A 17,381-nucleotide genomic window follows, 5' to 3' on the forward strand; every position below is an offset into this window, starting at 1 on the left:
TTATTGTAAGAAAGAAGTATTTGAAAGGGGTGGGACGATTTACCCAATACTACCCAATATCACAACATACTACCAAATACTGCAACATAGTGATGCAAAATGTGTATATTTCTTGAATTTTTTTCAAAAATAGTGAGTTATATCACGAGAAATTTACTTCAAATACGATTACATATGCCTGGCTGTTCATGTGTCTGCCTATATCACACAAAACGAGCAAATAATAACCCAATACTTATCAAATACTACCCAATATTATCAAATAACAACCTAATGTCGTCAGATAGCCTCACATCGGTATAATTACCAAATATTCGATAATTTGCAGAAAATTGAAATATTTACGTTGTATCATGCTGTTGCAGTTATCTCCCTTTACAACTGATAAATAGATTTCAGATTGCTACTCAGATTCATCATATCGTTGGGCTTTATAGTTGGTTTCCAAGATGACAAAGTTAATATAAGAAAAACAAATATTTTGTGTATATTTTAATCAGTATATATCATTAAATCAAAAATCACTAACAAACTGTATTATTATATAAGATGGCCATAAGTGTACAAATAACTATTTCAACCCACCCATGGGTATCGTCAGGCAGTGGCAATGACAAAAAGTTATTACAGATGTAACAAAGATTTATTTTTGTAGCTTGTTTGAATAAATAACTTTCTAAAGAAATGTACATGTACAAAATATGCATCTCCCAATTGGTTTACAAGATCAAGAATGTTATCATTTAGTAAAGTATGTTTTAACTATTATTTAGAGGATTCTTTAAAATCCTTTTCGAATATTTTGTTTACTGGTAAATTTATTTCAGATTTGTACACTTTTGTTATAATTTTGATGGAATTATTTCTTGTTGGTCAAACATTATTATGTAATATTAGTACTCCACATAGGCTACATGACATTTTCAAAAGAGAATCATAATTTAAGGTCATAGGCGTACAACTTTCGAGCAATATGACTTTTCGGGCAGATGGGTAAAGTGAATAAATTTGTTTTATTTCATAAAATTAAGTGCCCGAAATCTAATAAAACACTAGTTTTACTCTTCTTTTAATTGAATACGACGAATTTGTACTAAATTGACTATGGATTAAAACATTTTGTCTGGAGCCACTCTACTTTGTGCGACATTATTTGTGAATGCAGCTGCAACAGTCTGATTGGATGGATGGTTGGAATTCAGGTCGGCATAGAGTGGGACAACTTTGGTTGCATAACTCATGGACTAGAATTCGATCCAGTTAAATTTTCAAAATTGCCCCCGGAAGGGTGTGGCCCCCCATACCCTGCGACGATTGATTGGTTGTTTGGGATTCAGGTCAGCCAGGTAGGCTATATTGGACCACATTGAAGTTGGTGTATTCGCGGGCTGGAATAGCAGGAAAATGACCCCTCATCCAAGCATTATGTGAAGGATGAGGGGTCATTATTTCCCGTAAAGCCTTCGGCTTTTCATGTATATTCAGCACCTTTAAATAAGAAAGACAACAACACTACCACTAAACATTTTATTTACATTGTTATGATCGTACAGTAGGCCTAGCTAATTGTCGCCAAATACAGCCCTGGAGTAATCTGATGTGTTCTGTTCAACATCCCTCAAATAAAATTTCTTAAAATTTTTCGCAGATGACCAATCAGCAGTTCTCAGAATTTCCTGTAAAGTACACCCATGCATAAAAGCAGCAGACACTGATGCAGATCTAAAAGAATGGGCCTTAAATTTATCATTAATACCAGATGCAGCTAAGACATCTTTCAACCACCTAGCAACAGTACTAGTTGTAACAGCCTTATATGTACAGTGTGAAATCAAAAGCTGGCCTGACAAACGATTATTCTCAGTTTTACTTACATAAAACAATAAAGTGTGCATAACACACAGACTCTCATTTTCAAAATGAGACGGAACCATCTTGAATTTAGTATCTCGACTAGTTTTCAACAAATTGGTAAACATAAATTCAACTTTACCTTTTAGAATATTCATGTTAGAAAGTTTCAATGCTACAAGAGTTTGTGATCTCGGAGCATTAGACAAGGCTAATAAAGCCACAAGTTTATAAGTTAATAATTTTAATCCCAAACTTTCAAGAGGCATTAAAGCCGACAAATATCTCAATACTACGGAAACATCCCATGTAGAATCGCATTTCGGCTTAGGTGGACATTTATTAAAAACCCCCTTCATAAATCTAGCTATAAACCTGGGGTTTTCACACCAAGAGTTATTGAATAATTTGAGTGTTTGAATCAACATAGATTTATGTGTATTAATCACACTATACGATTTCCCATTTTCTATAAGTAAATCAAGATAGGCAAGCATGTCTACTTCAGAGGTATGCTTGGGATTATAGCCCCTAGATTTACACCAAATAACCCATTTTTGCCAGGCCAAATCATATTGTTTGTTGGTTCCTGTACGCCAAGAGTTGATGATAACTTGGATAACTGACTCTGAAACACGTTGCATCTTAAGTAATTTCCAGATACAGTCACTGCGGCTAAAGACATTGACTTGCCTAGAGGATGAACTTCCTGACTGTGTGGCATTACTAAAAGGTCCTTGTGTGGTGGTAACCTAATTGGAAAAGAAATTAAACATGACATTTTTGAGGGAAACCATGGCTGAGAAGGCCAGTGTGGTATGATTATAATTGCTTTTTCTACTTTATCAGATAGAACTTTGTTAATTACCCTACCTATTACCGAAAAGGGTGGGAATATGTATGGATTTAAATCACTCCATGTGAATGAAAAAGCATTATTCTTATAAGCACCTGGTTCCGGGAGCCAAGAAACAAAGACATCTATTTGAAAATTGAGTCTCGGCGCAAACAAGTCTATGTCTGGATGAAAACATTGATCACAAATTCTGTGAAAAATCTGAGTTTTTAACATCCATTCAATAGAATCAGAAAAATGTCTTGAATAAAAATCAGCTTGGAAATTAAATTTTCCAGGTATAAACTTAGCAGATAAAAAGATATTCCTATTAATACACCAGTTCCAAACATCTTTAGCTAATTCATCCAAATGAATTGACTTCATGCCACCAAAATTATTTATAAGAGATTGCAGAAGTATTGTCCGAATAAACCTCAATATGAATATCCCTGCAATTCGAATAATGGGATTGTAACCCATAAAATATGGCTAATAATTCCAAATAATTTATGTTGTTATTTGATTCAGCAAGTGACCATCTACCGCCAAAAACAATATCAGATTTTGAGTCATGAATACCCCATCCATGGGAAGTTGCGTCTGTTGTAATAGAGACATGTGGATTTCATTGTCTAATAGTCTTGCCATTTTTATACGCCCACATTGAAATGTGGTCGTATATTGTCGTCACCCCCGTCCGGCCAGCGTCCACAATTGCTTGTGGCCGCTCTAGAGGCTAAAGTTAATATCTGATGGACTTTAAATTTATACACAGTGTTTAAGGTCATGAGACGAAGAAGCCTATTGATTTTCAGCAATTTCCGATAATTACTGCCAGAGTTATGGCCCTTGTTCACTTCAAAAAATCTTGTGGACGCTCTCGACGCTAAAGTTAATATCCGATTGAATTTAAATTTATATACAGTGTTTAAGGCTATGAGACGAAGAAGCCTATTGATTTTCAGCGATTTCCAATAATTACTGTCAGAGTTATGGCCCTTGATCACTTCAAAAAATCTTGTGGACGCTCTATAGGCTAAAGTTAATATCCGATTGACTTTAAATTTATACACAGTGTTTAATCTCATGAGAAGAAGCTTATTGATTTTCGGCGATTTCTGATAAGTTCTGCCAGAGTTATGGCCCTTGATCACTTTGAAAAATCTTGTGGATGCTCTAGAGGCTAAAGTTAAGAATGTATCCGCGAGAAGACCATGCAAAAATTGCAAAAAGTGCTAAGATGGGGGGTCGGAAGTTTTTGATCAAACTTATGGTATGACACCCCCTAGGGGCAAGAGGTAACATGCTGAAGTGGTTACTGTCTGATGTCGCTCTAAAGGACTGTACAGGAATTATTCACCATGGTCGCCAATGATCGCCGAGTCACCGCGGTTATTTTGAGCATGTTCAAAGCAAACGCCAAGGTTCTGCGATCTGAACTGTAAAACTATGAGAATACGACTTTTTTTTCAAGTTTGTAGTTTTTGGGGACATTTTCGAGTGTTGTGTTCACGTTTGCCGGCGACCTTGTGCATTTTCTGGTCACCGTACAGGCGCAGTAGCACAGTAAGGACGTCACCCCGGTCTGACGGGGGCATAAGTAAACCGGTGCCACATCGCAATTGTATAGGCGTAGGTACATATCACTTACTGTCATACAGCCGAGGCTTGATGTTCGCCCATTCGGACATAGTGACTTTGAAATGAAATTACTTGTATACGCCTGTCAATAAAACTATTTAATGTATGCCGTAAATTAGCCAACTCCACTGTCTTTAATCTAGTATGGTCTGCGGCAGTGGTTCTCAACGTTTTTGTGCACATGAAAAAACAGCGACACACCCGACTTAATATATATGAAAAATTGATTTTTTTGCAAAATAAAAAACATGGCAAATCATAGACGGCATACAACTATAGCCACAGACTAGTTATAGACACATAGTATGGCTCAAACTAAACGGCACACATGGGAGGATCCCACGGCACACAGGTTGGGAATCACTGGTCTACGGTAACGTAGCTTCAAAAGTTATCGAGATATGTTGGTTTCATTAAAAATGGTGCGAACTAGCCCCGCTCTCCCCTATAGAATGAATATAAACAAGGGAATGTACGGACTATTTCTATTTTTCTCGTGTTCTCTTACCTAATTACATTCAATTACTGTATTGAATTGTCAGCTATCCTCTTACAGTCCAATATAACAACTTTTGGTCTTCGAAAGAATTATTAGTGAGCAGAAAATCGCCCATGTATCTGTTATCAGTCGGCACTTCAGCCAGTTATATAGAGGTATGTCCCGTGTTTTCCTTTGGCGTTCGTCACTTCCGACCTGCGAATCCTGTATTACTCAGCTATCTTAGCAGTGATCTCTCTGTTAAAATTATATTTGGAATGTATTTAACCAGTTCTATCACATATGTGATAATGACTGGCACCAATATTGTCCTTTAAATATTAACGGCAACGAAGCCTAATTGAGTCGAAGTAGGCAAACCCCCTGAACAGAGCCCACGACATGGACCTTGGGGCCCTGGGACAAGCAACTCGGTGAGAGGGTGGATCGGGGGAAGTCATGCGGTTGGTGGTTCGAATCTCACTTTTAGGTGAATTTTTCATTTTCGTTGGATTATTTTATTTAAAATAATGTCTATTTGAGAGTAATGGATATGTTTGTTAAAATTGAGCACGTCGAAACTCCAATGGAAGGTCGTGGACAACTGCGGAAGTCAATTGCCGTCGACGCCAGATGAGCCATGAACGATTACAGGCCTTTGAAAGTATTTTTTTTTCAAGATATTTTTATAAAACAGATACTAATGTATTTTAGGGCTGGTAGTAAACACCATAAGAATGAAAAGGAAAATAAATTGTTAGGTTTTTTTTATCTACTACGGTTAATTATCTCCAAAATAGGGAAATTACAGATTAATTTCATGGGTTATTGTTTCCTTTACCTAGTTTTTGTCAAGTCGATTCCGGTCATTTTTATTTTTTGTATCAAATGTTGGGAGGTTGCTTGTTCACATGAGCATAAATTTTTTAAACCCACCCCATGAAAGAAGTAGCTATAGGGCGTCAAACTTTGGGTGACGAAAAATGGGGAATTTAAACAGGCTTTGTTATCCATTCCGTATACAGATCTCGTTCGCCAAAATCGTCTGAAGTTAATATTGTGGTAACAGCTCTGAGTCATCGATAAACTGTGTGAGTTTGGTCTTTCTGCTACGTATAGTAAAGGTGTAAGGACTTGCCAAAGTTGGTGTTTGAGAAAAGACAGATTTTGGTAATTTCACCATATGAAAAATGTTTTTTCAATTTTCTCATGCAGGAATTGAAAGATTTATCTAATATTGCACATTTATGTGTTTTGGGACTATCCCAACTTATAAACCAAATTTGGTCAAAATCTGTGATTGAAGCCTTAGCACCTTCTGCATGGTTTTCTCGCGGACACGCTCTTAATATCCGATTGACTTTAAATTTATACACAGTGTTTAATGTCATGAGACGAAGAAGCCTATTGATTTTAGGCGATTTCTGATAAGTACTGCCAGAGTTATGGCCCTTGATCACTTTGAAAAATCTTCTGACGCTCTAGCGGCTAAAGTTATCATCTGATTGACTTCGGATTGATACACAGAGTTTAAGGTCTTGAGACGAACAAGTATATTGATTTTCAATGAATTTTTATGACTTAAACAACTAAATCCATGATGTTAAAAGTTTCTATACTAAACATTAGCATGGGCCAGAACTTTATAAAAACCAAACAAATTCTAATGGTTTTCTGATAATTACTTAATTAGTTGTTACTCTTTATCAGATTTTAATGTATTATAAATGTTTAATTACCGAAAAAAGTAAAAATATGCGACAACTCTTGTTGACTCCCCAGACGATTTAGCTGCTGTGGGCGTATGTTTCGTTGCCTGGCAACCTATCTTTAATTTCAGTGTTATTCAGCCACCAAACAATGTCATCGATGCCTAGATCAGACAATAATACAGTATTATCATAATTCATATTACATCCAAGTCCTCTTATTTTATCTCTTTCTAAACCTCTATAATGTAACACTGCTTCTTGTACAGCATAAAATGCATTAATTATTAAACCAATAAAAGAAGCCAGAATTCTAACAGAGATGTGATAGTTTTTAGACTTGATGAAATTAGCATATTTCAAAATCTTTTTAATCTTATCCTCAGTCAGGAAAACTTTAAATTTCACAGAATCAATAATGAACCCAAAGAACACAATAGTCTGCTTTGGTATCAAACTTGATTTACCAGTATTAATTATATACCCTAAAGAGCATAATTTATTTTATGATCAGTAGTGGAATACCGCGTTTTATCAGTGAAATAAAAGTGTTATTCCACTGGCTAGTTGTTTTTACCTAAAATGATTGTAAAATCATAAAATAAATAGAACATTTGTCATTTTGTCGTGAATAACATGTTTTATTTCATCTCTAAGCAAGAAAACGTTTATATTTTCACTACTGTATCTTTACAACATTGCTGTTCATCTTGATTCATAATAAGAGAGTCATCAATATAATAAGTACACCGAATACCTTGATAACGGAACCAAGTATATAATGGTAGACAGACAAACTGATAAAGTATATTGTTCCAAACAAATTTTAAAAATTTCTGATAATCCTTATGTATAGCAATACTAAAATATGCATCTTTAAGATCTATTGAAGTAAAAAAGTCTCCTTTTTGCAATGTATCAAGAGCAATCTGAAAAGTTTCTTGTTTAAAATGTTCGTACAGAACAAACTCATTTAATGGCTTTAAGTTTATAAGAGGACGAAATTTACCATTAGGCTTCGGAACAATAAATAAATTGGACACAAACTGATCTTTTTCCCAAACAGAGGGAATGATAGCCCCTTTAGATAGAAGTTCACTAACTTCATTATCGATTATTAATCTAAATTCATCTGAAAAATTAATAACATTAGGCAAACACAATTGAATCACTTTATTAACAAATTCAATTTTATATCCACATATAACATCCAAAATCCATGGATCGTTTGTCAGTTTATGCCACACATCAAAATGGAATTTCAAATTCCCTACATTAGAGAAATTTAACTCATATTGTTTTGAGGATTGGATACACCTAAAAAACCTCGACGACCTCTTCTTGAGCCCCTGTAATTGGTGTATGGCTGAAATCTATTACTATTATTATAATTATTATATCGCCATTGACCCCTGTCTCGGATAGCCTGACCACCGCGGGAGAACCTCCTTTTACCGCGGAAAGACTGATTAAGGTTTTCTCTATTATTTGTAACAGAGAATCCTGTGTCACATTTCCGAATTTCTTTAGAAATATCATCTCCAAACAAATAGCTTGTTATAGGTGTATTTATATTACATATATTAGAATATTTCTTTTTAAGACAAGGACGAATGAGATAATGACGCCTCAGAGACAAGTGGTATTGAACTTGACTAATTAAAGTAATTGAATCAGAAATTAACCTCTTTGCAGTGGCATTACCCGAAATTTGATTTTTTAGAAGTTCTGCCAATTTTACTATTGGAACAATACCGGTAGCAACTAATTGCTGTATTTCCCTGAAACTTTTACCATAGGAATGGCTTTTTGCATCTATCTCGTTCCATATCTCATGGTTAACTAAAGGCGGCGCTAGCATTCCACAATTGCCAGGTATTTTATAAGTATCAATTATATCATCAGTAGAACACTGCGACGTGCACGCCGTATTAGTCAAATCAGCCAAAGACTGAGAAATGTTCTCGCATCTTTGTGGAGTTTTTAGCTTAGGTAATGGCCAAAAATCATCAGACTCGCTCAGTTCATTGTTTGTTGTATCAAATAAAGCGCCACTAATTCTCCCACTAACAGATACAGGACTATTGTTAGCTTTGTGAGGTATGTTGTCAACTTCTACCTTTAAATTAGGCATATTTGACACATTCTCATATTCATTAAATGCGAAGTCATCTTCCTCTAATTCAAAATCATTATTCACCTGTGAATCGACCAAACCCAATTTACATTTTAATGCAGCTATATCTGCCTCAGACAAATTATCCAAATCAATCAAATTTGGTGTGTTTTTAATAAGTTTAGTCATGTAAACAGGTCTCACCTGTGACGTCGTGTCTGAGTGCGACTGTACCATCGTTAGGGTGCCCCGTGGCCGAAACTTTTCCCTACTAAAAGTTGTACTCGACACGTTGAATGTGCACGCTTCAGTGAAGTAACTCTATTTGAATCACAGACGAGTCTCGGGCTCTTTGTGTCTATAAATAGCCACAGCACGTGAAATTCTCAACACTTGTAATAACTATTACAGACGTAAAAAATCTATTGTTGACGATTCTGAATAGCAGTAATATTTAGATTTTTGGTTATTACTGCAGCTTTAGAAGTTACGCTCGTTTTATTTTTTAAATTGCTTTATCATTAACTAAACCGTTAGGAGTGGCATCTTTTGGTTTAGTAGAAATAATATCTCTGAATAACGCGGGTTGGGCAGGAAAATGATACTAGCAGTAGTTTCATTTTACTTTTACAAGGTTCTTAAAACAATTGTTGTGTCGCCCAACGGGCGTTATTTGTAAATTCAATTTCTTGTTCTAGCTTTCTGTCATGTTTCGTAAAAAAGTAGTCTTGATTATCCCGGCCTGTCAATCAGACGGAGAATGGTCGGTAGACTGGTTAAGTGAGACTAATTTCAAAACAAGGGCACGCAACCTATTTTTTGCTCAAAAGTGTCTGGATGTCATGGACGACACTCCGAACCATTTTTCAGTGTATTATTTATAGATGGTTAAATGGTCATATCTTATTAAGTACAACATGGCCGTTTATTTAGTGACTATAATTGTGCGAAACTGATTTAAGGCTTAGTATATATATAAGTATTGTGGTGTAATTGTCGAGATATTTATTTATGGTGGGGCAGCCTACCTGAACCACAGATTTTATTTTACCTGATTTTCTACCCCTGGCTTTATAAGATTTAGAAGGTATAGTCTTCGATACCTCTGCAGGTGGTACAAAACTAAACGACTCAGAATCAGCTTCTGGGTCGGTAATAGATAGGACATCGTCCATATCGGTAGCCATTTTAACAGAATTGAACAACGTTCAACCAGTAAAAGATGAGTGAAAACTCAAAAGTATGGAGCTAACGTCCACACGGGCTTAAAGTAAAAACAAAAATCGACAAATATCGAAAGATTAAGAAATCTACAGGATCTTACTATCCATGCGATCGCTAGAATAATAATGATTGCTGACCGTTCGTTCGTTCGTTCGTTTCTGGAGTTTTACGTCCACTTCCACCTAAGGTGATATCGTAGACAATTTGCTGACCGGGATTATTGCTGAATAAATATGAATGTTTGGTCATGTGATATGACTGTTTTTACCTTCACTTTGAAGAGCGATAACTCTTGCGATACTAGAATAGTATGCTGAATACACATGAAAAGCCGAAGGCTTTACGGGAAATAATGTGTTTAAGGCAGTTCAGTTTTCAAAATTTTCTCCCAACGGTTACGTCTTGGCGGACTGTAAAAGATTGATCGGTTGAATTCGTGTCAGCCACATTAATTAGGCTATATTAGACCACTTTGAGGTTGCTTTGTTCACGGGCTGGAATAGCAGGAAAACACGTTTTTTTCCACACATAGTAAGCTCCGCTCCTTCGCCTCTCGCAGAAGACCAACGGCGCTGTCTGTAAACCTGAATTTTTTTGGGGAATTTCGGTTTCTGCCCTCCTGTCATCGAGCCCATGTGCCTATGTTTAAGGATACTGAATAACTTCAAACTGTTTTGCGTAGGGGTAAACACCACTACTTGGACAAAATTTCTCTCATAGTCAACTGCATGGTATGGTGTGGTTGTCAACAAATGTTTATTATTATCAAGTCACCAAATTTGAATATTAATCAATGTTTATTTCTATATTTCAAATAATACAGTTCGCAGTACGAGAGTTCTTCAAACACGAATATTTAATCATATTGGCATGGAATGGTTCTAATGAGTTTATTTCAATCTTTAACGATAGGAAACTTCAACAAAATTCTGTAAAGACAAATTCAGGCAGTTACTTCAGAAAGAATGTAGTTATCTTCCTTAGACCGTGAGCACGTCGAATAAGTAATTCTGCAATTGCTTGACAATTCTACCAGACTTAATAGATGAGATCATTGACACTTGAAATATGACAGAAATAACATATATTCTGGTAAGGCAAATATATCGTTTTGGGGGTTTTCATGGATGCTTAGTTCATTTTTAATGGTCTCATGTCAATGAAATCTACATTAGATGTTAAATATGAAGCCAAAGTCAGCGCACAGAAGATACAAAGATACGGAAAACATCATTATATACGTAATACGTCATTCATATAGCACCTACTAATGTCATAATTTCTAAACATTCATAGGCATATACCTTTCACACAAATCTTTCAAGACGACAGCCTTCAATCAGAGTCCGTGTCAGAAAGTTCTGAATCTAATGCACTGTCTGACTCAGATGTGTCACTAACAGAGGTATCATTATCTTCCTCATCATCACCATCATCAATGTCTACCGATGTTCTGAACTTAAGTGGCAAGGCCGGGTTTATATATCGTACAGGAACACACATTCCCTTTTTCAACTCCCATCCATGTCTGAGTGGATCAGCTACGTTACTGACATTGTAACTTAGCATGATATATGCTTGATATTTAGCTCTTTTTATTTGCTGTTCCAGACTATCTTGATCAAGTTTTTCATCTTTAGCCATTTGCTAGCTCTACCACAAGCTACAGTTGTGGATTTTTTTGTCATTATAGATACATCTCAGCACAAATTGTTCCATGGACGCTACCAGGTTATCGGATACAGTTAATGCGACACCTAAACCATCCAACAATGATGCATCTGCACTAAATGTGGACTTTTATAGAGTCTTTTTGGAATGGCCAAAAAATCCCGATATTGTATCATAACCGGTTATCGAGTTGAACTGTACGATATGTAGGGCCACATCACGTGGCAGTAATCTTTTTGCATCAGATGGACCTTGTACCTATTACGATTCCAAATAGTTGCATTGCTCTTTTGGACATGGGCATTTACTGGCGAATAGCGATTCCATCGACAGTCAGACAGAAAGCAGATGGTAGTGTATACACATGGTACGATTATGCAGTGAAAAATTTTCAGTCTAGCTTTGCAACGACAGCCAAAAGCGAAAACGATCGTATTTGTGAATGACCCATACGATCTTCCGATCTCGACGATATATCAAAGCCGATAGTTAAATTCTGAATGCTCGAGAATTCTCCAATTTCCTTTCAAACGATGCTAATAAAGTGAGACTACAAGTGTTTCTACATAAAGAGTAAAAACACACCCAGATATTCAGTTCAATTACTCTATCCGAAAGAACTGTTATGATCTAACAGCTGACAACTGTGGTACCAAGAACATTTATATCAAAGCTGATAGTTAATTTCTGAACGCTCGAGAATTCTCCAATTTCCTTTCAAACGATGCTAATAAAGTGAGACTACAAGTGTTTCTACATAAAGAGTTCGATAAATTAGTAAAAACACACCCAGATATTCAGTTCAATTACTCTATCCGAAAGAACTGTTATGATCTAACAGCCGACAACTGTAGGTTCTAACTTTTCGAATGTGACCAATTAGAGGCGGACACTATTTTGTTTTACATTTATGCACAACTGAAATCGATTGGAAATGATGAACTTGTAGTTATAGACGCAGAAGATACTGATGTTTTGGTTTTATCAAGCTATATTTCTCAGATGGAGCCAGGGTCTCTAGCAGTTAGACGAAAGGGGCAGTGTTTTGATGCACAAAGATTACTGCCACGTGATGTGGCGCTACGTATCGTACAGTTCCCCTGATAACCGGTTGTGATACAGTGTCAGGGTTTTTTGGCCATTCCAAAAAGACTCTATATAAGTTCACGTTTAGTGCAGATGAATCATTGTAAGATGGTTTAGGTGTCGCATTAACTGTATCCGATAACCTGGTAGCCTCCATGGAACAATTTTGCTGAGATGTATCTATAATGACAAAAAATCCACAACTGTAGCTTGTGGTAGAGCTAGCAAATGGCTAAATATGAAAAACAAATGCACACGTCGTATCCAACCTGATCAAGATAGTCTAGAGCGAACTATCAAGCATATATCATGCTAAATTACAATGTCAGTAACGTAGCTGAACACTCGGACATGGATGGGAGTTGAAAGAGGGGATGTGTGTTCCTGAACAGTATATAAACCCGGCCTTGCCACTTAAGATTAGATCATCGGTAGACATTGATGATGGTGATGATGAGGAGGATAATGATACCTCTGCTAGTGACACATCTCAGTCAGACAGTGCATTAGATTCAGAACTTTCTGACATGGACTCTGATTGAAGGCTGTCGTCTTGAAAGATTCGTGTGAAAGGTATATGCCAATGAATGTTTAGAAATTAGGATATTAGTAGGTGCTATATGAATGACGTATTACGTAATTATAATGATGTTTTCCGTATCGTTTTATCTTCTGTGCGCTGACTTTGGTTTCATATTTAACATCTAATGTAGATTTCATTGACAAGCCCATATTTGCCGTACCAGAATATATGACATTATTTTCCGTTTTTTTCACCATTTCTGCTAGATTTCCGCCATATTGGGATATGGGTGCATCAAAATGGCTTGGGAGTGTTCTTAATGGATTCAGCGACCCTGAAAACTATAAAAATGACATATTACAAGGATGGTTTGATGATATTTGCACCCAACTATAAGTCTCTGTGCTATTTCGGCCGCCATCTTGGATTTTTGCCTCTCCTGAGAGTTGCCCACACTTTCCAGATGTTGCAAACTGCACAAATCCTAAGAACAGTCCCCCCTACCAGAATCAATTGTCAAACCTTCCTCCCCGGAAATTGGTCACGGATCTGGGAGTTCGACCCCTACTAATTTATATGACTTATTTTGTAAATATTGCAGTTAGTATTTTGTTCTATTTCCATTATTACTTTTAATTTATTGTAGGCAGTTTAGCTTCGTTAACATTTTGACATTTTACAGATGGTTCGCGGTAAAGGCGCGATAATTCCATAGAGCTATATATAGAAATTAGAGTCCGCACTGATCACGTGACAGTGTGCCGACATGGGGCCTTGTCCGCCATGTTAGTTCCGGGGAGTTGACGCTGACGACCATTAGATCTTTTAAATCATGTTTTATGATCAATATGCCAGAAAGTTGCTGCTATTTTGGCTGCTCAAATACCCGGAAAAAGGGTAGTGGAATAGCGTTTCATAGGTTAGATTGATTTATCAACTGTACCTATCAAAAATCGGTCCATTCTTCTAGCACTGGGTTAGGGTCAAGCTCAGTTGCCAATGTAAACGCCAATAACAATCGAATTAATCTCATTAATTTGATGTGAAGACCTAATCTAAAAGGACAACAGTTGAATTCCAACTGGCAAGGGTTCTTTACGTGCACGCCAAGGTGTACACGGGACCTCGGTTTATCGTCCCATCCGAACGAGACGCTGTCTCTACAATGCTCCCCGAAAACAAACACACTCATGACTCATAACTCAACCTCACACAACTAGGCCCTGGGCGCCTGCCCCCCCCCCCCCCCGCACGCACGCACACACACACACACACACACAATTTGACACATTTAACACCTTTTTAAAAAAAAATATATTATTAAATTCAAAGTGGCTATTGTTACGAGTCTGAGCCAAGTATAGAACGAATTCCAAAATGACTGCCGATCTCCCCAACACCAGCTTTGAAAAAGAAGCAGTATTTTCAACGTTTTCAGAACTGAAGGCAGCAATTAAGAGATGGGAAGGGTTAGGGTTAGGACTATTTTTACGACTTTTCAGCCTGAGGACTATTTTTACGACTCGTCGTAACAATAGCCACTGCCTATTAAATTATACAGCCACCATATCTTCTAACTCGTATGTGTCATTGAGTCAACTGGTGGGGTTTCGATTCCCCGGTTATACGTGACAAGTAGTAGGGTCGCCTGTCCAACCTCGTGGGTTTTCCCCAGGTCCTCCGGTTTCCTCTCACTGCTAAAGACCCCTACGCGCAAGCAAATTATTGAAATAAAAAAAAATTAAACCATGTTAGTCCCGAAATGACCTAGTTTGTGTCGAGTGGAGTTAAACCCCATCTCTCTCTCTATCTCTCTCTCTCTCTCATGAACCCACAGTAACAGTTACTAACAGTTGTTCTGTTTTTTTTCACCTAGGTGGTTATTTTCTTATACTCTATGACATAGGCCTCAAAAAGTGAAGCAAACTTTATGACCGTCTCTCAAAGTGTGGATCGAAGTTCTAGTCCACCATTCACTGTCACCTCTCCTCTGCAGTAAATAAATATCAATGCAAGCACCCACAGGGCTTAAAATATTATTTTCTTAAATTACAGATTTCCACTAAAAAAAACCAAGAAGCTTCTGAACAGATGGCTGTTAAACATTAGACGAGACAATTTCGTAACAGCAGATAGGATTATTAGGTACAAATTACATTTGATGATATTTTTAATTTTCATTTTATTGCTGTTTTTTCATACTATGCCCGGGCAGTTATCAATGTACTTGTAAGTTAGGGAGCTGCGGTTTCTCAGTGACAGAATAAAGTACCTCGGGATTTTCCAACGGAGCTTCCCCTTGTCAGTGGTGCAGACAGAGTGTTTGACAAGGTACAGTGTCTAGTCGTTCGGATGTGACGAAAAATCGGCGTGCACGTAAAAGAACCTTTAACAGGTGGAAATCGATATAAAGAGTAGGCCGTACCGCCGCTGTTCTGGCAAAATTTCTCTCAGAGCGCACTACATGGTGTATGCCCGTCTTCAATAGCCTAGTTGGTGCAGAACAGTAGGACGTTAAACCCCATTTCATTTCATAAATATTTTTTTTCATTCTGGAAACATATTTCCTTTATTGTTGTTGTTGTTCTAAAACTATTCACTTCTCTACGGGCCATTAATTTCTCTTCACTTTTTCAGTACCATAAATTTCTAAAAATAATTAACAAATAAATAAATACCGGTAAATAGAAATACAACATTTTACGCAGGCTATAAATTTTTCTTCATTTTTCATTCCCTAATTTCCTAAAATAAAATAATTAACAAATAAATAAAAATACCGGTACATATAATTCTGCGGGCTATTGATTTCTGTTCACTTTTATTGTTAAAAAAACCATTCATTTCTCTACACTCTTTATTAATTAGTTCCATAAATTTCTAAAACAATTTAACAAATTTACTGTATAGGAATACATATTGTAGACATTGCACTAATTTAAAAGATCAATATTTTTAAAAAAATTAAAAGAGAAAGCGAAGGTAAAGTAAGTAGACGTAGAGACACTGCGGTCGACATCGCTGACATTTCAAATTAAATTATTCTATAACCTTTACGTGGAAAGAGGGTCCCGGAGATAAGTCGGTCCATGGATCTTTATTATTATTTTCATTAAACAATACAAATTTGGGTGAGAAAATTTAAAAATTTAATATTTGTGCACGTTTTAAAACAGTTTGACACAGATTGATTGATGGATAACATAGTGAACATCCGGGTATTTACGTTCATACTCCCCGGAACTAGCAGTGGCGGCCGTCGCTCCATCCCGGCACAAACCTTTAACGTAATCTGTTTCACAGAGAATTACGAGTCTCGTATAATATCTCTGTCATAGATGACTGCCTTAACACGTGCTGTCACAGCACGCGGTGTGAATCATTGGCTGAATGGCGCGTGCATTGTTTACATAAGACATAACTGCTTCGGAGAGAATGCTGCATTTTAGTCAATTTAATACCCATTTACACTAAATCGGAAATAATTTTTACCTACAAATACGTCAAACGCCTTTATTTATTTTTCCAATATATACCAAAAAAATTTTAGAATTTAATATGTCGCAGGAAAAAAGTTAATATTTCTAGCTCATTAAGCCGCATCAATGTCATCCTTATCAGTGATTGTCGCGGCCAAGCAAATATTCACTGCGGATCAGTGTCCCTTTAACGTTGTAGTCATGGGAGTCACGTGATCAGTGCGGACTCTAGTTTCTATATAACTCTATGCATAATTCTAAGCTCATTTTGGTAATAGACGGCACTGTTTACAATTGTATGGTGGCTCATTGGGAACATGTAAAATTGACCCGACAAACATGACGACATTTTTCTGTCAAAAATAACAAAAATATTTTACGTACAAAAGCATACTATTCTAGATATATTTTTTTTTCGATTAATAAATAGGCTGTTTAATCGTGCATTTTCACAAATAATGCACTATCGATTGTTTTGGCCTATTCGTTTTCCAAAAGAATAATATATAGCAAGAACTCATTACGTCATGGGGAATCACGGTAGCTAAGTAGGTAAGACGCTGGCTCGCTAGTCTGGAGGTCGGGTGTTCGATCCCTGCATTGGCCGAGAAAGTTCATCCAGATTTTCCGGCGTGGTTTCCCCTTGTCAGTGATGCTGCAGGACGGAGGGCCTGACAAGGACAGCAGTCTAGTCGTTCGGATGGGACGAAAAACCGAGGTCTCGTGTACACATTGGCATGCACGTAAAAGATCCCTTGGCAGTTG

General features: G+C 36.8%; 1 protein-coding gene and 1 long non-coding RNA gene across 4 annotated transcripts in view; one reads left to right on the forward strand and one right to left on the reverse strand.

Moving 5' to 3' along the window:
- Positions 1–1,502: 1,502 nt before the first annotated feature.
- LOC130013670 (uncharacterized) lies at positions 1,503–6,676 on the reverse strand. Its single transcript, XM_056102560.1, has 2 exons — positions 6,548–6,676; positions 1,503–2,603 (listed from the first exon to the last, which is right to left on the reverse strand). The coding sequence occupies exon 2, from the start codon at positions 2,493–2,495 to the stop codon at positions 1,563–1,565; it is 933 nt and encodes a 310-aa protein (XP_055958535.1). The 5' UTR covers positions 2,496–2,603; positions 6,548–6,676; the 3' UTR covers positions 1,503–1,562.
- A 3,490-nt stretch (positions 6,677–10,166) lies between these two features.
- The window catches only part of LOC130013673 (uncharacterized), a 101,189-nt gene continuing 93,974 nt past the window's right edge, over positions 10,167–17,381 (forward strand). Inside the window, exons 1-2 of one of the 3 annotated variants that reach the window (XR_008788887.1) lie at positions 10,167–10,541; positions 15,193–15,282. This is a non-coding gene — a long non-coding RNA (uncharacterized LOC130013673). Of the gene's footprint in view, positions 10,542–13,289; positions 14,057–15,192; positions 15,283–17,381 lie in introns of those variants that run through there. The other 2 variants (XR_008788888.1, XR_008788889.1) reach the window with 2 other exon arrangements.

The sequence above is a fragment of the Patella vulgata genome, chromosome 1, assembly GCF_932274485.2.
Source record: "Patella vulgata chromosome 1, xgPatVulg1.2, whole genome shotgun sequence".
NCBI classification, from domain to species: Eukaryota; Metazoa; Mollusca; class Gastropoda; family Patellidae; genus Patella; species Patella vulgata.